Genomic DNA, 22916 nt, shown 5'->3' with positions numbered 1-22916 from the left:
GGCTCCTCTAGTTTTTTTTTTTTTTTTTGAGTGCAATGGTGTGATCTCAGTTCACTGCAACCTCTGCCTCCCGGGTTCAAGCGATTCTCCTGCCTCAGCCTCCCAAGAAGCTAGGACTACAGGTACATGCCACTACTCCCGGTTTTTTTTTTTTTTTCGTTTTTTGTTTGTATTTTTAGTAGAGATGGGTTTCACCGTGTTAGCCAGGATGGTCTCGATCTCCTGACCTTATGATCCGCCCACCTTGGACTCCCAAAGTGCTGGGATTACAGGTGTGAGTCACCGTGCCCAGCCGGGCCCCTCTAGTCTTTGTGCCAGAGTTAGGACCCCAGAACATGTCTGTCTCTCTGTGTCCTCAGGTCTCTGGATCCCACCCAATGTGGCTGAAATACTGCCTAGCCAATCCCCTTCTCAGACTTGCCCTCTTCTCCTTCCACAGCCACCTCCTGCTGGGAGGCCCCCCTCATCTTCTCTGGACACACACATGCACTCACACACACACAGGTGCACACACATACACGCATGCTCACACTGCTCACACATGCTCACACACACACATGCATGCTTGCACTGCTCAGACACGTGCTCACACACACACAGGTGCACACACATGCATGCTTGCACTGCTCAGACACGTGCTCACGCACACACAGGTGCGCACACATGCATGCTTGCACTGCTCAGACACGTGCTCACGCACACACAGGTGCACACACATGCATGCTTGCACTGCTCACAGGCTCGCACTGCACTCACACAGTGACACATACACACATGCTCACATACAAAGGTGCACACACTGCTCATACATGCTCGCACACACACAGGTGCACACACATACATGCATGCTTGCACTGCTCAGACACAGGCTCGCACTGCACTCACAGGTGCACACACACACAGGTGCACATACACGCATGCTTGCAATGCTTAGACACGCATGCTCGCACACACACAGGTGCACACACACGCGAACTCGCACTACTCACACAGGCTCGCACTGCACTCACACAGATGCACACACATACACACATGCTCACCTGCTCAGAAGTTCCCTGGCTCCCCCTGCCCTGCTCAGCAGTGCTGCAGCTCCCACCTATTCCTCAGAGGCTCATCTCCTGCCAGGAGTCTTCTCTAACCCCACATTGTTACATGGACCCTGAAGTTAAGTCACTGCCCACTGGCCTCCCAAGGAAATGGGGCTGCATTTGCTCCAGTTCTATGGCCCCAGACCCTGTACGGGGCCAGCTCTCTCTGAGTTGTCTGCTGGTCTCTACCTTCTCAGCGCTGCCCCCAGGGACGGCTTGGTCCACATTCCTCTCTATGGCAGCCATGAGGGCTCCAGGGCCGCCTCCTCCTGGGACCATGATGGAGAGTTCATGGGGCAGCTAGCTGATAAAGGGGTGACCAGGGACAGACAGGAATCAGAAGTAGAATGAAACCCTCAGAATATGCTCCAGTACAGGGCAGGACAGAGAGACAGGAAATGAACATCTTCTGAGTGTCTGCCCTGGGCCAGGCCCTTTAACAGAAAAACAATATTGTCCCTTTCCAACATCCCAGGGTAGGGCTGACAATGCCCACTTAGAGAAGGGAAACTCAGGGGTTATGGGCCCTGCAAAAGGTCGCATGGTAGGAAGTGAAGAGTTAGGGGCCAGTCCTGCCTATCAGAGGCCCAACCCTGAGTTCTTCCACACCCCCCTAGGGTCTGAACCCACATGAACTGAGTCCTGCTCAGAACTCAGTCCTGCTCCATGCCGGGCCTGTGCTGACACCTCAGGTACATTTACACCCCGCGGAGGCTGCTGTCCCCAGTTCATAGCTCTGTCACTCAGTGGAGAGAGAAAGAGATTGACTTTTTTGTGAAAAGCCAGTAGAGGTTGTTAATCCAGTGTGTCGTGAAACTGCTAGGCTCAGGACAGCAGCCTTGGCCACCACCAGGGCTGCAGATTCCTAGAGAAGCAGGTGCTATCACCCAGGCATGTCCTGGTTCCCCAGGCCTCCTGCTGCTGTTGGGGACACTGACATTTGACAGCCAGCCCGCGCTGGGGAGGATGCATGTGGCCGTCACAGTTGGCAAGGTGCAACAGCCTCTGCCCACCTGCCTGGGATCCAGGAAGCTGGGAGGCAGAGGAGGCTGGCGGCTGACTGTGGAGCTGGACAGCGCTTTGGCATAATCTGGCAACCCACAGGCCAAAGCGGACATTATGTGGGAGGAAATGGTGGAGGAGAAAGCTCCACCCTCTAGCTCTGAAGATGCAAAGTAACAAGTGAAATCTCTGGACCTCAGTCTCAGGGGCTGCAAGGTCACAAGGTGAGACTGAGGACGGGGCTACAAGTAACTGTCCGTTACATGGCACTTTTCAATTCACAAAAACTTCTCCACATTCAGTCCTCACAACCACCTCCCCAGTTTGAGGAAACTGAGGCCACCACCACCTCCCCCAGATTTCAAGGCCTCCTCCCGGGTGCTCCAGATGCCAGGCTCTCACCTCTTACCTCTGCTCTTCCCAGCAGAGTGAGGTTTTCAGAGCATGGATCTGATCACATTTGTCCTCAGCTTAAAGCCAAAGGCGCAGCCTGGACCTCTGCATAAGAGGCCCTTGAAGGCCATGTGGTCTGACCACTGCTGTCTGAATTGGCCTCATTCCCTCTCAAGCGGTACAGCCAGTCCCACTGAGCTCTCAGCAGCACGGTGTTCCTCCCTTGCTCCCTCCTTCCTCCTCCTCCTCTTTCTTTCTCTCTTCCTCCTTCACCCCCACCCAGGTCTTGCTACCTAAAACCATAGAACCCAGTTAGATCCTACCCATCCCTCAGGATCCCACTTAGAGGCCACCTCCCCCAGGAAGCCTCCTTAACAGCCCAGCTGTGGGCTCCCAGCAGGTCAGGCTGCCCTGTCCTGCCCATGTCTTTTCCTTTCTCTCCACAGACTGAGGGCTCCTTGGAAGCACACCTCTGTCTCATTCACCCCTTGCAGAGTGCCTGGTAGGTACCTAATTAATATTTGCAAATAAACAAATCAGCTTTCCAGGAGTTATGGGATGTGCCTGAGGCCAGCAAGCCAGGACAGATAGGGCTGGAGTCGCTGTAGAGTGTGGGCTTCCAGAACCCTGGCCTTCTGTGGCCTTTGTCCTGCTGTATGCAGCCTGGGCTCTTCCTGTCACTCTGGTTATGGGGAGAAGAGGCTGGGAAGGGCCTGTGAGGGACAAGCTCGGGATGCTCAGCACTGGAGGGACAAAGGAATGAACTAAGACCTTGACAGAATGCCACTAGTTGGGAAAAGCAAAGTAAACACGCACATCCAGCTGGATGAGGACACGGGCTCCAGCCTGGCCACAGTCACTGCATGTCAGGAGGAACGAGCCTTCCCACACACAGACCTGGGATCTTGCACAGCCCAGGCCACACACAACCTGGAGGAAGAAACCTGAAGTGGGTCTTGAGCCATCCCCGAATGGGGGCTACACACCACTCAGCCACTAATGACCCACCCAACACGTCTCCAAGCATTTCTTCATAGGTCCCATTTCCCAGAATGACACACCAGGTCAACTGAGAGGCAACTCCAGGAGACAGGATTGTGGTTTCATCCGCGTTGCAGTGAACAATGAGTCCCAGGCAGGGGAGAGCATGCAGGAGGTTGGTGTCAGACCTTGGGCTTCAGGCCTCACTCAAAACAGAAAGCAGAATGGCCAATGCAGGGCCAGCCCAGTATCTGAGCGTCTGCAGTACAGGGAGGGGTCAGGGCTGGCCCCTCATAGCAAACAGGCAGTGGCCTGAGGAGTAGAGTTCCAGATGATCCCGATCCTGCTTGGAAGGGTGGGTGGGTGGTTGGCTGGGTACGGCAGCTGACACCTGTAATCCTAGCACTTTGGGAGGCTGAGGCAGGAGTTTGGCTTGAGCTCAGGAGTTCCAGCTCGTAACAACATAGCAAGATCCTGTCTCTACCAAAAATTTAAAAAGTAGCCAGCTGTGCGGGTGTGCCTATAGTTCCAGCTACTTGGGAGGCTGAGGTGGGAGGATCTCTTGAGCCTAGGAGGTTGAGGCTGCAGTGAGCTGTGACTGTGCCACTGCACTCCAGCCTGGGCAACACAGCAAGACCCTGTCTCAAAAAGAAAAGAAAAATGAAGTAAAATTAAAAGAAATTTTTTTTGAGACAGCATTTTCACTCCTGTCACCCAGGATGGAGTACAGTGGTGTGATCTCGGCTCACTGCAACTTTCGCCTACCGGGCTCAAGCCGTTCTCCTACCTCAGCCTCCTGAGTGGCTGGGATTACAGGTAGCATGCCACTGCACCTGGCTAACTTTTGTATTTTTTGTAGAGATAGGGTTTTGCCACGTTGCCCAGGCTGGTCTCAAACTCCTGAGCTCAAGCGATCTGCCCGCCTCAGCCTCCCAAATTGCTGGGATTATAGGCGTGAGCTACTACAACCGGCCTACTAAAAAAAAGGAAGGGCAGGCAGACGAGAAGTCTGTTTTGGATGTAGACACAGGGCAGGAGTGGGGCTCTCAGGCCAGCTACCGGGATACAAGGGGAAGGGGGCTCTGGCTCTGACTCCCTAGGGATCCAGTAGACCAGCCATAGGCCCAAATCTGACCAAAACAGGGATTGGCACGGGGAGGTTAGGGTGTACAGAATTGTGTTAGAGCATTGGTCGTAAGATGTGGTTTCTGATGCCAGCTCATTCAATTTGTCATCAATAATTAGTCATTGAATATTCTTCTTGGTGCTGGGGATACAGCCATGAAGAAGACAGACCCAGGGCTCACCCTAATGGAACCCACAGTCTACTAAGAGGATCTGACAAACAAGACTGTGGATAAACACACCCCTTCACAGCTTTGTGAGTTTGGTAAGCCTCTAACCCTTCCAAGCCTCAGTTTCCTCATTTGTATCATGAGATAATAATACTACTTCCTTCAAAGGGCTGTTATGAAGAGTAAATTTCTTATAAGAAAAAAAGGAAAACAACGTAAAGGGCTGTGAGTAGAGTAGTTACGTAAAGTGTGGTGAGTTCCCATATGCGAGACTCAAATAGGAGGTTCCTCTCTCACATATGAGCAAACATCACCAGGACATTTTACTAAAAGGGAAAAAAGTCCCACTTTCATCATCATGTCAATAATAAAACACACATACTCACACACAAATAAGCCTCTTTCTCCATGAGCCTGTGAGTTTATGTAAACGCACAGAGAATGCTTCCGAAGGCCATCTGAGCATATGATCAGAAGATTATAGGGATCACGTGGGGCCAGCCCCTAGTAAGCTCTCTTGAAACATGAGCCACTGTTTTTTATTTTTATTTTTATTATTTTTTTTTGAGACAGTCTCGCTCTGTCGCCCAGGCTGGAGTGCAGTGGCATGATCTCGGCTCACTGTAACCTCTACCTCTGAGGTTCAAGTGATTCTCCTACCTCAGCCTCCCGAATAGCTGAGACTACAGGTGTGTGCCACCACATCCAGCTAATTTTTGTATTTTTAATAGAGACGGGGGGGTTTCACCATGTTAGCTAGGATGGTCTCGATCTCCTGACCTCATGATCCCAAAGTGCTGGGATTACAGGTGTGAGCTACTGTGCCTGGCCGCATGAGCCACTATTAATTATAATTTTAGGAAAAGATTTTCTTACGTTCTCTGTTTTTAAACAGAATGAAGGTAAGTGTGACACTCTGCCCTCCTCTTTTAAAAAAGCTAAATTTAAACAAGTTCCTTTTCATTTATATGTAATCCTTGATTAATATTTTCCATCTGCTGGTCACTGACTCACAAAAGAAAAGGGTTAAAAAAAACTGCTTCCCTTGGTTCATGGACTGTTTCTCCAGGAATCTGTTCTGGGTATTTGAAGAGCATGTTGCTCTTGCTATTTCCCATGTCAACACACATGAGTAATGGCAACAGGACTCTCAACACCCTGGAAGCTGTGGGTCATCATCCCGGTTTTTGAGATAAGGAAACTGCAACCTAGAGAAGTTAAATCACTTGAGGAAGTGGGGAGGCCCTCAAGCAATCCACTGGTCTCAATCCCTCCTTCCTTCTCTCACACTCAGGCACACCCCCCACCATGGATGGTTTACTGTTGTCATTTCCTGTTACTGACTCTGAGGAACAACCATAATTAGCAAATGCACCATGCCACAGGCAGAAAAATAATAGCTCCCAGGGTAAAGGATGGGGCCTTAGTCACTAGTTTACCTGCCAGTATAACTAATAATCCACACATAATTTGCTCTGTAATAGGGTATGGTACTGAACAACTCAAACAGAGCAGGATTTAAAAAGCAATCCATAAGCCAAGATGTTCTCTATATTCAGCTCTTGATTTCAGCAATGATATCAAGGTTCTAGATACTTCCTTGAAATCTGTACTCATCTGGTTCCTAGGAGAGCTCTCTCTGCTCTGTCTTGCCCAAGGAGGAGAAAATGAGGCAGGTGAATACCAGTACCTTCCTAGCTCACAGCAGGATATGGAACTGAGAACATGTCCCTAAATGCCATATGTCTCGATGGAAGACACAGAAGCAGAGGATGAGCTTGGGCTGTGCATGACATGCAGGGCTGAGAAAGTGGGACAAGGGGACCTCATGAAGGGTCTCTATGAGGATGTGACACTGAACTCTTAGTAAAATTCAAAATGTCTCATTTTGCACTCTGAGACTCCCAACAGGTCCAAAGGCAAGGATGGCATAATTTTCGTGAAGAGAGGTTCTCTTGCCTCAGTCAGTGCTCTGGGACAAGGATATGCCTTGAGTGACTGCCTCAGTGAGCAAGTGGCCCCATCTGACGCACTCTGTTAGTGATCTGGCAGCAGCAGCAACAAAGTCCAAAGCCAGCAGCCCCAGGAAGTACTTGGACCCCCTGCTGGGAGGCCTATAGGTTGATACGGCCTGCCTGAAGGGCAACTTGGAAATACCTGCCAAAGGCGCACAATGCATATGCCCCTTGACCCAGCAAATCCCACCACTTGGAATCTACTCTACAAAATACCAGCATGTGTGTACAACAATATGTGGAGGGATATGCAAGGCTCTTCCATTTTATTTATTTATTAGTTACTATTTATTATTTATTTATTATTACTATCTATTATTTATTACTATTGACCAGGCTGGCCTCAAACTCCTGACCTCAAGTGATCCTCCCATCTCAGCCTCCCAAAGTGCTGGGATTACAGGCATGAGCCACCACACCTGGCTGCAAGGCTCTTACATTTAAAGTGAAAAACAGGCCAGGTACAGTGGCTCACACCTGTAATCCCAGCACTTTGGGAGGTCGAGGCGGGCACATCACTTAAGGTCAGGAGTTCAAGACCAGCCTAGCCAATGTGGTAAAACCCCGTCTCTACTCTCTACCAAAAATACAAAAATTAGGCGGGCGTGGTAGTGCACGCCTATAATCCTGGCTACTCGGGAGGCTGAGGTGAGAGAACTGCTTGAACCTGGGAGGTGGAGGTTGCAGTGAGCTGAGATCACGCCATTGCACTCCAGCCTGGGCGACAGAGTGAGACTCCATCTCAAAAAATAAATATATAAATAAAATAAAGTGCCAAAATAACCAAGGGCAACCTCAATGCCCGTCAGCAGGGCTATACCTAGTCCAAACCATTGGATATTACAGAGCCATTAAAAAATTATCTCAAGACAAAATCATTAAGTGAAAAACAGCAAGCCAAAGAATGCTACTTAAAGGAGAATGCCATTTACCTACATAAACAAACACAAAAAAACTCTCTTTATGTATCTGTGTATACAGCTGTCTATAAATGCACAGAGGAAAGTCTGCAAAGATATACCAAACCGATCCAATGGCTTCGTCTGCAGAGGGGTAGAAAATGATGGGAGCTCAAGCAGATCTTTTCTTTTCTTTTCATTCCATAGTCTTTTTTTTTTTTTTTTTGGTAGAGATGGGGTCTTGCTATGTTGCCCAGGCTGTTCTTGAACTCCTGGCCTCAAGTAATCCTTCTGCCTCAGTCTCTCAAAGAGCTGGGATTACATGCATGAGCCACCACACTCAGCTCATTCCATATTCTTCTATTTTGTTTGATTTCTTTCCCCCAGCAATAATGAATTCATGCATTACTTGGTGATTTTAAATACATTTTAAAAAGAGATTAAGAAAAAAAAAGGTAAGAGATCATGCCAAGAGTCCAGCTGGTTTCTTTCAGCTATGAACACACTTGATCCACCTGCCTTTGGTTTCCATCCCTAACCCCAATCCCTCTTTCCAATAATTCAGTTTCTCCTGCCTTCAATGGCACCTGATCACTTGCAGACACCCCGCTGTGCTGCTTTAGAGTCCCTTCTCTCAGAAAGGCGGCCACAGAGATGAAAGCTGTTATCTGGCAAGCTCCATGGATGCTTCATAATCACTGCAACTGTGTTTCCAGACCCAAACTTAAGACTTAAGCCTCATGACAAGACAACAGGCTGTGGACTATTTCTGTGGTGCTTGCCAACCTCCCTAGAGGCCCAGGGCAGGCCCAATGCCCTCCCATGCCAGTCACCACTGAGAGGTAAGGAAAAGGAAGGAGATTCCAGAAAGGTAGGAGAGCCAAGGCAACCTTCTGGATTCCTTCAGGATATGCAGTTGAGCCCTGCAGAATTCTGCCTGCGTGGGTCAAAAGTAAGAGGGGCTGTGCATCTACCATCCCTAACTACAGTGTGAGAGACAGAACAGGCCGTCCGGCTGGGCCCCACCCAGGCTACAGGGCCCTCCATCTCTCTTTCTTCTGTTCACAAATCAAGACAACTAGCTGGGCTGGACATTAATCCTCCAGAAATGTCCATGCAGGAAACACCATTCCCATCACTCACTGAGAAAGCCCTAACTCTTTTCTTTTCCCGCAGCTAACCCTGGAGGCAAGAATTTCCCTGGGGATTATTCACTGGCATCATTAGTCTTTCCAGCCAGCCTGCTTCCCATCCAGGCTATTACACATAGGAAATGCCTGGCTGTGCCAATGGCAACTGAAATGGTAAATAGTACAAGTGATTCTCATAAGACTTCCACTATGAGGCCAGAGCCTGACCTAAGAGAAGGCAGCACGTGGAGAAGGGAACTTCCAAGAAGGGTGGGTGAGTCCACCTGGAGTTTGCTAGACCCGCTGCCACAGAACCTCTGGAGAGCTTATTAAAAATATAAATTCCTGACTCTGTATTCCACATTGAATCAACATTTCTGGGAGTGGGATCAGAGAACCTGGCATTTTAAAACAATCAGAGCCATGTAAGCGGGACGGTTGCAACACAATTGCAGGGTTTAAAGCCTGTTAACAGGGAATCTGCTTTTTTTTTTTTTTTTTTTTTTTGAGACGGAGTCTCACTCTGTCGCCCGGGCTGGAGTGCAGTGGCAGGATCTCAGCTCACTGCAAGCTCCGCCTCCCGGGTTCACGCCATTCTCCTGCCTCAGCCTCCTGAGTAGCTGGGACTACAGGCGCCCGCCACCTCGCCCGGCTAGTTTTTTGTATTTTTTAGTAGAGACGGGGTTTCACAGTGTTAGCCAGGATGGTCTCGATCTCCTGACCTTGTGATCCGCCCGTCTCAGCCTCCCAAAGTGCTGGGATTACAGGCTTGAGCCACCGCGCCCGGCCGGAATCTGCATTTTTAACAAGCTCCCTCTGAGGATTCTGATTGAGAATCCTGCTCTGTGGAACAGAGGGACAGGCTTGCCAGCTCAGGGAAGTACCTTGCTGGTACTCCTCAGCATGTGACCGCAGCCTCCTCTCCACCGCTCCCAGCCGCACAACTGATGCTCAACTCCTCACCGGCCCCCTTCTCATCTGCCTGCCTTAGTTCCTGCTGTCCCGAGAGTCCATAGAGCCTCTCCTCCCCTTGCCTTGCCCTCTCCCCCTCACTCTGTGTACTCCCTATGGGTGCTGGAACCACAGGCACCATTACAGAAAGGGGTGCCTCAGAAATCAAGCCTTATGTGAATTTTGTCCTTGGCTCCTCCAATGACCTTTGACAAGAGATGACCTCTGCCAAGCCTCTGTCCCTCATTTGTAAAGTAGGGATAACACGCCGGTCTCCCAGGCTTGCTGAGAATTCAGCGTGGCTATGGCTCAGTGTGGTGCCCAGTACCTATCTGCCAGGTTCAGTCTTACACTGCTCTTACTTCCTCTCTAACTGGGAGCTACTTGAGGGGAGTAACTGTCCCTCCTTCACATCTACACCCCCGGTATGCAGAATCCAAGGCCATGGTTGAATGCTTGAGGCTGCAAAATGAATTTCTGTCCCCAAGCTGACCCCCATGCTGTCCCTCTTACCTGCCCAACGTTGAAGGTCAGTGTGATGGCATAAAAGAAATTAGAGTTGGCACTTCCTGCATAAATCCAGAGGTGCCACAGGACAGGGAAGAGCAGGGAACAGACGATGATGATACAGGTGAGGACAAAGATGTTTCTCAGAACTGCAAAGACAGAGGGTCACAGTTAGCCTGACGCGCTCTCTCTGGCACCCTTTCCCTGCTGCGATGGCCACCGGAATGGAAAGGCCCAAGGTGAGCCCCACGTAGCTCAAAGGCAGAGCACTGCCAGAGGTACTAGAGTGCCAGGAAGCAAACCCCGGACACTTGGCTGGCTGAAGACCAGCTATAGTTAGAAATGCCATGAATGCTTCAGGGTACCAAACAGGGCATTTCAGGAAGACATTCCCCTCACCTCCTAATCTTGGAGGGTCCAAGAGGATCCCTCTCCCCAAGCAGGGTGCCATCTGGCCATGGGGGATGAGGGGTGGGAACCCCAGCATGAACCGTGACGAATAGAGCCCCACCGTGGGTCTCCATGGGGCCACAGCCCTGGGTCTTAGGAACATGGTCTCCATTATCCTTAACTGGTGTCTTAGGACCCCTGCCTTGCTCTTCAAACATTCCCAACTCTCCCTTAGATGATCAAAGACCTCTTTTTGACACTGTCTCTCACTCCCTGTCCCTAAGGGAATACCGAATCCCACCAGGAGGAAAGCTTTCCCTGAAGTCTCAGGAAGGACCTGCTACTCAAGGGTGGTCCAGGGGCAGGCAGGCTGGCTTCAGCCAAATGGGAACGTAGCATGGCAGCCAGGTACAGATCTTGGTTAAAATCCTGCTCTGCCATTTATTAGCAAGTTTCTCTAGACCTCAGCTTCCTCATCTGTAAAATGAGACTATATAACTAGTATGTACTCATAAAAATTAAAAATTAGGGTGCGCATGGTGGCTTATGCCTGTAATCCCAGCACTTTGGGAGGCTGAGGTAGGAAGACTGCTTGAGTCCAGGAGTTCAAAACCAGCCTGGGCAACATAGTGAGACCCATCTCTAAAAAAAAATTTTTTTAATTTAAAAATAAAAAATGGGCCGGGCGCGGTGGCTCAAGCCTGTAATCCCAGCACTTTGGGAGGCCGAGACGGGCGGATCACGAGGTCAGAAGATCGAGACCATTCTGGCTAACACGGTGAAACCCCGTCTCTACTAAAAATACAAAAACTAGCTGGGCGAGGTGGTGGGCGCCTGTAGTCCCAGCTACTCGGGAGGCTGAGGCAGGAGAATGGCGTAAACCCGGGAGGCGGAGCTTGCAGTGAGCTGAGATCCGGCCACTGCACTCCAGTCCGGGCAACAGAGCGAGACTCCGCCTCAAAAAAATAAAAAATAAAAAATAAAAAATAAAAAATGTTTAAAAATAAAAATAGAATGGGGCTAAAATGCACACTTCATTTGGATTAAGCAAGATGACATGTGAAAAATGACACAGACATATCACTGGCTACATTAGTTTTCCATTGCTACTGTAGCAAATTCCCACAAACTTAGTGATCTAAATAATATTCTTATTATTAAACAGTTCTGGAGGCCAGAAGTTCCAAAATAGGTCTCACAGGCTAAAATCTCTAGAGGAGAATCCCCTGCTTGCCTTCTCTAGTACCCAGAGGCCTCTGCATTCCTTGGCTCATGACCCCCTTCCAGCTTCAAATATTCAGCAATGGTAGATTGAGGCCTTCTCACATTGCATCACTCAGACCTTCTCTTCTGCCTCCCTCTTCCATCTTTTTTTTAATAGACTATTTGAGATGGGATCTCACTACATTGCCCAGGCTGGAGTAGAGTGGCTGGATCATATCTCACTGAAGCCTCGAATTCCTGGGCTCTAAGGATCCTCCTGTCTCAGCCTCCTGAGTAGCAGGGACTACAGGCGTGCACAAACATGCCCAGTAGACTTTATTTTTTAGGGCAGTTTTAGTTTCACAGCAAAATTGGGCAGAAAGTACAGAGATTTCCCATATTCCCCCTGCCTCCACCTCTTCCACTTTGAGGGACACTTGTGATTACACTGGGGTCACATGGATTGTCCAGGATAATCTCCCCTTCCAAGGTCTTAAAGTCCCTTTGCCATGTAAGGCGATGTATTCACAGGTTCTGGGGATTACAACGTGGACATCTTTGTGAGGGGAGGGCTACTACTCTGCTTACCGCACTGTACTTTTTCCCCCCGTTTCAACTCTCTAGGGGTTATCAGACAGCAGGATTGTCTGTTACTTCTCTTTCTTTACACTTTAATCATATTTTTAAAAACTAACAAATATTATTTAAAATAATTAAAAGAATACCTTTTTGAAAAGAACTTAGCGCTGTGCCAGCTTCCCAGCAGACACTGAATGGAAGTTCCCTTCTCTCCTCTGATATTGACCTTCAGGAAATCCCTTCTCCCAAGTGAGAGTTTTGGAAGACTTACAGGGTGGAGAAACTCCCAAACATTTAGGCCACTTGTCTTAGTTGTACAACAACTTAGTAGAGATGCTATACTGGGGGCTCATGCATTGGAAGGGGCCTGGATGATACAGATGATTCTCAACTCCCGCTACAAAACAAAGTCACAGCTGGGAACGGTGGTTCTCGCCTATAATCCCAGCACTTTGGGAGGCCGAGGCGGGTGGATTACCTGAGGTGAGTTCGAAACCAGCCTGGCCAACGTGGCAAAACCCCGTCTCTACTAAAAATACAAAAATTAGCCAGGCGTGGTGGCAGACGCCTATAATCCCAGCTACTCAGGAGGCTGAGGCACAAGAATCGCCGGAACTGGAGAGGCAGAGGATGCAGTGAGCCGAGATTGCACCACCGCACTCCAGCCTGAGCAACAGAGCAAGACTCTGTCTCAAAACAAACAAACAAACAACAAACAAAACAAAACAAAATGAAATCACATGGGGAGCCCTCAGACTAAGTCAAAGTCTCTAGGGTGGGGTTCAGGCATCCATATGAGGTTTTAAAAGCTTCCCACATAATTCCAACACGCAGTCGAGGCTGCGAACCACTGGATTACAGCTGCAGCCCCTTAACAGTCTGCAGCAGAGATGCCACTGAACTGTGTCAAAGGGAGAACAATCAGGACACGGTTGTTCACAGTTCTTTGTAAAGCTGAATGTTTTTAAGTTAGAGTTCATTCTTTATTGAGAAATGATAGGTATCATTTTGTTGTTGTCATTAAAAAGTTCTTTATTTTATAACATTGGGAAGAATGGCTGGTAGTTGTTTTAATGTCTTCAGCAAAATAAAAAGCTGGCAAGTCTGTCACCTGTGTTTATTGAAACATTAGTGGTCTGAGATATCCCACAATTTAGACACCGGCCTGGAGGGCTTGCAAGATCCTCTTTTCTAATCTGAAGTTTCTGCAATTCTGGGTCTTCAAAGATGAGAAGTCAAAACCCTGACTCAAGCCTCCTGAGACCTCCCAGGAACAAGAAGTCTTGCTAAGGGACATTTTCACTGAGAATTACTATTATTATTAAACCATGTTACTACCTCAAGAAAGGAGAACAAATGCTTCCCACTCCTCTAACCCAACATCACTATGTACATTTCTCAGTGGTTCTTTCTGATCCCCTGGAAATTATTTTGCTGAAAAGAATATAGACTATTCCAAAAAATAAAATGCTTGCGGCCTGCCAGACCAGGTGGTTCTTGTTCTGTGCCTCCAGCCAGTGACACATATTTCAGACAGGGTGACAGGAAGGAAACCAAGTGCAAAGAGACGAGAGAGGCTCACTGGCAGCCTCTGGGTGCTATCTCAAAGGGCTGCAAAGATACATTCCCATGCGGCTAGAGAACCGTCACTAGCATGCAGTTGGCTTCTGACCTGTGGTGACCTCTGCAGGAACAGGGAGCTGCTATTCATTCTTGCTGGCTGACAGGCCAGAAGATTAAAGCAATATATGCCAGAGCAGATGGAGCTGGAGACCTGGGGTACGGGACAGCTTGTTCCAGGCACCAGAAAGCGTCAGAGGTGACCAGGGCCTAACAAGGTGAAAGGGTCCACCCTTCATCAGACTTGCGAGGCCAGATGGAATCAGCTGCCCCACCACATTCACCGGGTGGCTTATCCAATCTCTGGCACCATGACTGATGAACTGGAACTTCAGGCAAGCCACTTTCCCTTCTGAGCCTCAGGCATTCAGAAAGAAAATCTCACCTGAAAAATCCAGTCCCATGAGAAGGGGAATGGAGGGGATCTGGGGACTTCAAAGGCCATGGTGATATTCCCTTTCTTAAATGAGGTCCCAAAACACATGGGAATATATTTTATCATGCTTCTTTATATGTGTGTCTATCAACATTCTTTCATCACTATACAATAGTAATAAAAACAAAACAAATACACAAATCCAGCCCCTTGGTAACTGGCTCCTTCTGCTAGACCGTGCAGGCTGGCATGGGCTCTGCCAACAGGCTGTTCCCTAACACCACAATTGTGCGTCTGTATGACTCATCCAAGCTCCAGAGAACCCAGTGTCTGGGGCCTACACTCAGGGAGGGGCCACATTCCTTTTCACCTCTCTACTGTATGGGAAAACAGAAAGGTGAATGTGCAAGCACGCATGTTAGCGCTGACAACTAATGTTTAAACGGAATTCCTAGCCACATTAAATATCTTCAACGTAGGCTTAAACACATCTCAACACATACATCCCACTCATAGGTCCCAAGGACCGGGGCTGATGCTGCTCCTGGCTAATGATTCACAGTTGTCAAGCCCCAAGCAGGTTCTGCAAGCACGTGTATGCCCTGCTGCAGGAGCAGTGAAGCAAAGGCAGATAGCCCCTGTTCTCTGCAGGATCTTCAGCCAACCTGAACCTGCAGACTGTGTGCCCAGTCGGCCAGCAAAAGCAACTATTAGATCATTCAGGTTTCTGGAAACCCCATCCTTCTTTGTGCCTCCTTACCCCAGAGGGCATAAAATAGTTTATATATTGAAAAATATGTCTTGAAAAATATGTTTATTCTAATGACTCTGGCTACCAAGCCCGAAGCGCCGATCACGGAACTGTGAAACTCCCCTGCATAATTATTACTCACGATACTAACTGCAGTGCTATTTACAGATATTCCTTCTCAAACTTAACACACTCATGAAAGTTATTCTCTTTGATTGATGGAAAAATCAGAGGCTCAGAAAGGTTAAAGGATGTGCCTGAGAACACGTGGGGCTCGTAATGGGAATGCCAGGATTCAGAGTCAAGTGAGTCTCCAGACTGCTCAGCAAATGGGATGAAAGACAGTCACTGAGGGAGAGAATGTGCCCAGTGTGGGATGGGCAACCACAAAAATCCATTCTACATTCTTGAAATCCACTGTCACAAACTGAGGCGTGTCTACATGTTTTGGTGGTCTCATGATTTGTCACTGGTCACTCTGCCCAGGGGCCCCAAGCCGACTCTCAACCTGCTAGACTGGGTGACTCTTGTCTGAGGAGAGACGATGTCACTGCAGAAGACACTGCTTCCTCCTCCCAGTCAGGCCAGATGGGTCATGGCCCCACCAAGCCATCACCTGCAGGAGCAGCTCTGGCTCAGCTGCCCACACCACTGTTTACCTTCACTCAGAGGCACATTCCTATAGGCAGGCTGCTTCCCACAGCTGGTCAGTTTCACTTCCTGGTTAACACCCAAAACAACAAAGACTCACTTCCTCTGAAGCCTGCACTCCCTAGTTCATTCTTGACACCTTGCTGGACACCCACAGCAGGCAAGGAAAGTTCAACAGCTCCCTTCCATGCCTTGTTCAGAGAATCAGGTGGTGCTGGGCCACTGACACTGCCTTTTTATTGGGGAGGTTTAAAAACCCACTCCACAAATGTTTGCAAGGTCTTCTGTGTGTCAGCTTCAGTCCTGAGTGCTGCAGATACAAAGTGAATGAGTTGTGATATCTACTCTGAGGGAGCCCCCAAACACTGAAAAGAACCCACAATAGGGGGTTAAGAGCACTGGGGGCCTAGGCAGCACAGACAGGTCACCACTAAGCCACCTCTGAGGAGGGGATGATTAGAGCTTAGAGGGGTTGTCACAGTGGGCAGGGAAGTCTAATGTTGCCCCTCTGCCTTGTAGTAACCTTTGGGTGCAGCGCTGGGGAATGCTTCAAAGCCCAGGGTATAGAGTTCTGCTGTCTAGTATGGTAGCCTAGCTATATGTGGTTTCTGAAATTTAAATTAAAAATTCAGGTTCTCAGGCATACAAGGGGCTACCCTATTGAACTGTGCAGACAGAGGACATTTCCATCATCATAAAGCCCTGCTGGACAGCACTGGGTAGGGGTTCACAGATCTGGATTCCAATCCCAGCTCTTCTAATTAGAAGTCACATGACTTTGAATGACTAGCTTTATCTTTCTGTACCTCAGTTTTCTCATCTGCAAAATGTGGATACTTACCTCAAAGACTGGTGTGAAGATCAAATGAGCTAATTAATGCATGCAACACTGTGATAGCCCCAGTGGCCAGGTATACAGTAAGTGCTCAATAAATGGCAATTATTTTTATCATCACAAGTCCGCAGCACCTAGAAGCAGATATTGTGCCTCATGCCTCTGCTCCTCTCCTAGTGCTGCCAGCACCACAGGTGCCTGGTAAATGCCTATGAATTCCTTTTCCCCGCAGCAGTCTCACCCAGGCCCAGGCTGACGCAAATCTCTGGCAGAGGTAGGAGTACTCACATCTGTAGAGATGGTTCCACACTGGGAAGAAGGCCATGTAGAGCGCCACGTCCCCCACTGTTGGGTAGGACTTAAAGATGGCGATGATAGCGATCTGGATAAACATGAAGAAGATGGGGTGCTCCCTGGGGCAGGGCAGGGGAAACAGAGAGAGAGAGAGGTAAGTCAGGGACCTACCCTAGAGACTCCTGACTCCATCCTTTGAACTAAAAATAATCCTCCGGGGACTTCAGGAAGAGGCTAGCTCTGCTATCCACAAGACATGGGCCAGGCCCCAGCAGCAGAGCAGAAATACCCAGAGATGGTGAGAAGGGCCTGGCAACCACTAGGGAAACAGCCCACAGAGACATTTCCCATCAACAGCCCCCCTCTGCCTCTACCAGCTCTGGGCCTTCCCCCAGGAGCCACGGAGGAAGAAAACAAATGAAGTCAGCATTCTTTATGACTGGGCTTAAATGACTGCTTGGCAGGGTAATTAGGCAGCCTCCCTTGCCAGAGGCCCCTCTGACAACTGGATGCAAGGCAGGAAGTGCCTCCTTGCTGATGCTTTTTTTCTCTGACAACATGGTCAGCAGGGTCTACAGACCCACAGTGCAATGAACTTCTTTCCAGGAAGAGAACTGTGAACTGCAGAGAGCTTTTCAGTTCTTAAGGGCAGGGACTATTCTTGTTAACTTAAACTAATAGCAGTTTCAATTATTATTTTAACCTAATAATAAGTGCTAGCAATGGGTATCCTCTTCTGAACTCCCTCTGTGTGAGGTCCTTTTCCTGCATCCTCTCACATGATCCTCACCACACCTCAACCGCCCCTCAACGCAGGCAATCCTGGGCCAGGTGCAGTGACGCACATCTGTAATCCCAGCGCTTCGGGAGGCCTGGGAGGCTGAGGCGGGAGGATGGCTTGAGCCCAGGAGTTTGAGACCAGCCTAGGCAACACAGTGAAACCCCATCTCTACAAAAAATTAAAAAATTAGCCGGGTGTGGTGGTGCATGGCTGTAATCTCAGCTATTCAGGAGGCTGAGGTGGGTTGCTGACACCAGGAGGTTGAGGCTGCAGTGAGCCATGATCAACCACTGCACTCCAGCCTGGATGACAAAGTGTGAGACCTTATCTCAAAAAGAAAAAAAAAGTAGGCAATCCTCTCACCTGTACTTCACAGATGAGGAAACAGATTCAGAGAAGTGCATTGACTGAGTAGGTTAGTAAGCGATGGAGTTGTCTGTCTCCAGAGCTCTTAATCACGCCCAATACTGTTCTCCTGAGTGCTGATCACACTTCGAAGCTCTGGTCAGGAGAGGGTGGGGGGACAGAACTCAATCTCAGTGCCCCTCCGAGAGCTGACCAAATGCTAAAGGGAAGCCAACAGGAAGAGACTGGATCTATATCCTCCTCTGCTACACTTCAACCACATGCGCGTGGCCTACTTCTGCACAGTACCTGGATGCCTAGCCCATGAAGTTTTCTTCAGAGATTAATGACCTTTTTGTCTTGCAGGTCAAAGGTCAGGGTGACTCAATGGGTGTGAATCTGAATCTGAGATGTGCAGACAAACATGTCCACACCCAGAACACTCCAGTGCTGCTGTGCAGCAAATGCCTCAGAAACGCAGCTTGGCAAAGGTGCGCAGCCCTGTAGCCTCTAACAAGCGTCCAGCTATACAGCTCAGTGTGAACGTCTTCCTAAACACAATCCAAATCACTGGCTTCGGGCTTTCCAGGTAGCTGGTAACAACGGCAACATTTCTATGAAAAGGCCGGTGAAAACACAATGACAAAAAAACAGACTACAGCCTCCTGCAGCACTGCACAGGGACTGGGGTGGCCTGAAGGGCCCTGTTCCTACAAAGCTGACACTGGAAACAAATCTTGCAGGGGGCAGGAGAGCTTAGGTGGAGCTTCATACGCAGGCAGAAGAGGAGACAGCAGGGAGAGCAGGTCTCTTCATATTTTCTGTCCCCACAACTGTGTGGACCTGGCTCAGGTCATAAAATGGTGACATTATTGCCTACCCAGGAGCAGTGTGTGGCCTTGCATGCAGACAATAAAAGCTGCTGGAGAGCTGGCTGCACAGCCAGTGAGGAAAGGTGCCCTGGGCTCCCTGCTTCTCTTCACCCAGTGGCTGGGCCTAACCAGAACAAGGACAGGGAAGGTGGACCACAGACAGCTGGAGAGCTCAGCCGGGCAAGGCTGCCAGAGTTCCGAAGCCTGCCAGGCCATGGAAGGAGGGCGTTCTGTCAGATGCCAGGCCAAGGCTGTGTCATGGGAAGGAAGCATCAGCTTTTGAGGTTTTACAGAATGAGAACCATGTGCACTGGTGCACGGACCATGGAGAATGGCAGGAAGGTTAGGACAGAGAACTCGAGCTCTTGAAATCTAAATCAAACTCTCTTTCAGGCTCCCTGGACCATCTAGGCGTATCTGTAGCTGTCTGTGCCTGTTTTCCCTTTTCTAAAGCTGGATAATAGAACCATTTCCGGAGGCTACTACAAGCAATCTCTCAGGAGCTTGGCATGGTGCAGGGGGATAAGCATAGATTCTGGAGCCAGACAAACCTGAGTCTGAATCCCAGCTCCACTGCTTACTAGCCGCATGACTCTGGGAAAATCATCCCACCTCTCTGAGCATCGATTTCCTCAACTATAAACTAAGAGTGATAAGAATCTAACGCCTACCTCCAGGAGTTGCTAGGTTAGGCATGATTATGTTTCAGAGGGTCTAGAAAGGTGCCTGGCATGGAGCAGGCCTAACATCTGTCAGCTCTCTTAGACTGCAGAAGAGAACTCCACAAATCCTTTGGAGGGAAACAGATCAGGAGATTAAACAGTTGCAGGTGGCCAGCCTCCCAGTTAGACCATCCAGAGTCCCTGTGGACAACCTGTCACTGGGCTGTTGATGGAGACATCCCACCAGATACACTTTTTCCAAACACACTACCCTCCACAACCCCTGTTTTTTTGTTTGTTTGTTTGGTTTTTTTTTGAGACATGCACTTCTGCCTGTCATCCAGGCGTAAGTGCAGTGGCACAAGCAGCTCACTGAAGCCTCAAACTCCTGGGCTCAAGTAATCCTCCTGCCTCAGCCTCCCAAGCAGCTGGGACTACAGGGGCACACCACTACACCTGGCTAATTTTGTTGTTGTTGTTGAGACGGAGTCTTGCTCTGTTGCCCAGGCTGGAGTGCGGTGGCACAATCTCGGCTCACTGCAACCTCTGTCTCCTGGGTTCAAGCAATTCTCCTGTCTCAGCTTCCCGTTTTGGCCTCCCAAAGTGCTGGGATTACATGTGTGAGCCACTGCACCCAGCCCGCCACCTGGCTAATTTAAAAATTTTTTTAGATATAGGATCTTGCTATATTGTCCAGGCTGGTCTCAAACTCCTGGCCTCAAGTGACCCTTCTGGCTCAGCCTCCTGAAGTACTGGGATTACAGGTGTGAACCACCATGCCTGACTACTGCCTGGCTCTAGTCCAAAACAGTGAGTGCGCTCAGCAGCAATGTGGGCTTTGCAGCAATGTGGGCTTGAGTACCTCAGAGTGAGGCCAGGGAAAATGCTGGGGCTCCAAAGCACTCACACTGCAGTCTGCACCCGTGTGACTCTACTGCCTGCTATGGCGCTGGCAACTGCGGCAACTGAAGGCAGTTTCCTTAGGTGAGATGCTCTAAACCTGACAGCAGGTGTTCCACATTTGAAGGCCACCCCCAAGGCTACTAGAGGCAGGGGCTTCTCGGACAGCTCTGTGGACACAGCAGCAGCAGGTCCAGCCACTTACTTTAGCTTTATGGCTAAGGGGATGGTGTAGAAGAAGACGTTGATCTGAAACACACATACAAAGAAGAGGCTGAAGTGCTCAAACATCTCTGCAAAGAAGTACCAGAAAAGACCAATGTTTGGAGTGAGATCTGGAACAGAAAGTCTGGAATTAAGAAAACAAAGGGAGAGAAAAAAGACAAAAGTTATAAATTGTCTGCTTTGACCTTGATTTCTCCTAAAGACTTTGGTCACTGCTGGGCAGCCAAGGATGACTTTCTTCCTAGAGAGATCAGGATGGGAAGGGCTCTCTAGGTACTCTGGATACAGGTAATTAACAAAAACGAGCAGAGACATATAATGATAACCCATAACAAATATTAGCTAAGCCAAACAATCTGAAATGAGGCAGGGATTCATCCTAGGAATAAAGAAACTCACCCCTCTTTTACTGCGCAAGACAGTTTAAAATCAGGAGATACCCAGCACTGAAACAAAGGAGGAATGAGTTTTAAAACACAGTATCTATTTTGGGCATTCTAAAGACCTGCCTAGAGGACCACGCTCAAACATCCGGCTCCTCCCCATTCTTACTCCACACCCCACAGCAGGAGCCAGAAAACCCAGTGCCTGAGACCGCCGTGAGACTTCTAGGGGCTTTAGGAACAATCAGTGGGTTCTGGCTAAGATCCCCGGGGTCCTAGTCTTAATTGAGAAACTAGGGTTTAACTGGAAAACCTTTTGTCCAGTTAAATCAGACAAATATTTTACTGCAATTCTGGCTCTTCTAAAGTTTACATTTTTGATTTAAAAAAATATGAAGTTGAAACTGATCTCAATACACAATTTAAAAAAGACAACAAATAGGGCACACAGAGGGAGAGACGGGCGATGGCTCTTGGTCAGATTTCCCTGACTGAGGCCTCCGCCCAGGTTAAGTTTTTCCTCTTGCTGTAACTGTACCTCCTTTTCTGTGAAATGAGGTAAAGAACACAATCCGTGGCCAGCAGAAAGAACTCTTCACCTGGCATCGCAACTCCTATCTAAGGCAGAGCATGAAGAGCTGAAGTTACCAAGTCATGGTTATGCTCAGCCAGGATTTAACACAATCAAGCAGTCCAGAATCCCAAATGGAAGTTCTGCCGCTCCAGATCCCTTCCCCAACTGCACAGGTTTAAGAGTCTGTCACCCATTGGGCTGTGAGCTCCTCAAAGCTTAGGAGCAACCAAGTCTTCGACATCCACACAGAGCCTGGCACACACAGGGCATTCGGAAATGTTTATAGAATTCATGAATATACACTTAGGCAAGCCTGCAATACTCAAGCCCATTTGAGTTTTCTCTCAAGGTTTGACGTGTGGCAGGTGGCATTATTTTGAAACCGTCAGAGGCCCTCTTGCAGTAGAGGAACACATCCATTTCTGTTTGGAATTGAGCCCAAACCTCCCAGTTAGAGGCTGGTATTTGCTTTGGATGTTCCCAGGGAGTGCTCTTTAACACACTTATGCTGGAGGTTGCAAATTTTTTTTGTGTGAAAAATCAGACCTTGGCGATGACCTTGAGCAGCAGGACGTAAATAATTCCCACAAGCTTAGCGTTCCAATAATGGAACACTAGGCATACTGGGTTAATCCCACTGTATCAAAGGTGTGCTTTAGAGTACAGATTCTCAAAGTGTGTTCCCTAAACCATCAGGCCAACAGCATCGGCATCACCTGAAAACTGGAGAAATGCAAATTCTTGATCCCTCCCCAACATCTACTTAATCAGAACCTCTGAGGGTGGGCCCAGCAATCTGGGTTTTAACAAGTCCTGCAGGTGATTCTGATGCACCTTAAGGTTTGAGAACCGTTGCTATTTAATACAAAGGCTTCCTGTGGTTACTCACCCTCTGAGTCCAGCTAGAGCTATGAAAATCAAATTAGCTTCCAGAGTTTTGTGGGGGGGGTTTACCTGACGATATATAGTTGTACGAATTTATGGGTGATTTTACGTGATATTATGATTTCTGAATACAATGTAGAATAATTAAATCTAGCTAGTTAACATTTCTATCACCTCAAATATTAAACATTGTGGTGGGAACAACTGAAATTTACTCTCTTAGCAATTTTGGTATGTACAATACTATACCTATATTTATAGTACAATACTATAGTACAATACTATACCTATATTTCTTTTCTTGAGTTCTAGCACAGCATGGTGAATAT

At 48.6% G+C, this 22916-nt stretch overlaps 1 protein-coding gene across 1 annotated transcript in view; it reads right to left on the bottom strand.

The window, feature by feature from the left end:
* Positions 1-22916, bottom strand: part of LOC105524129 (phosphatidylinositol glycan anchor biosynthesis class U protein) — a 29064-nt gene that overhangs the window by 4683 nt on the left and 1465 nt on the right. Inside the window, exons 2-4 of the mRNA XM_011959255.1 lie at positions 20726-20869; positions 16955-17079; positions 10268-10410 (exon numbers count right to left, since the gene is read on the bottom strand). Coding sequence (XP_011814645.1) covers positions 10268-10410; positions 16955-17079; positions 20726-20869 — 412 coding nt within the window. The remainder of the gene's footprint in view (positions 1-10267; positions 10411-16954; positions 17080-20725; positions 20870-22916) is intronic.

This window comes from Colobus angolensis, unplaced genomic scaffold, assembly GCF_000951035.1.
Source record: "Colobus angolensis palliatus isolate OR3802 unplaced genomic scaffold, Cang.pa_1.0 Scaffold114, whole genome shotgun sequence".
Taxonomy (NCBI): domain Eukaryota; kingdom Metazoa; phylum Chordata; class Mammalia; order Primates; family Cercopithecidae; genus Colobus; species Colobus angolensis.
This window is presented reverse-complemented; position numbering and strand designations above follow the sequence as displayed.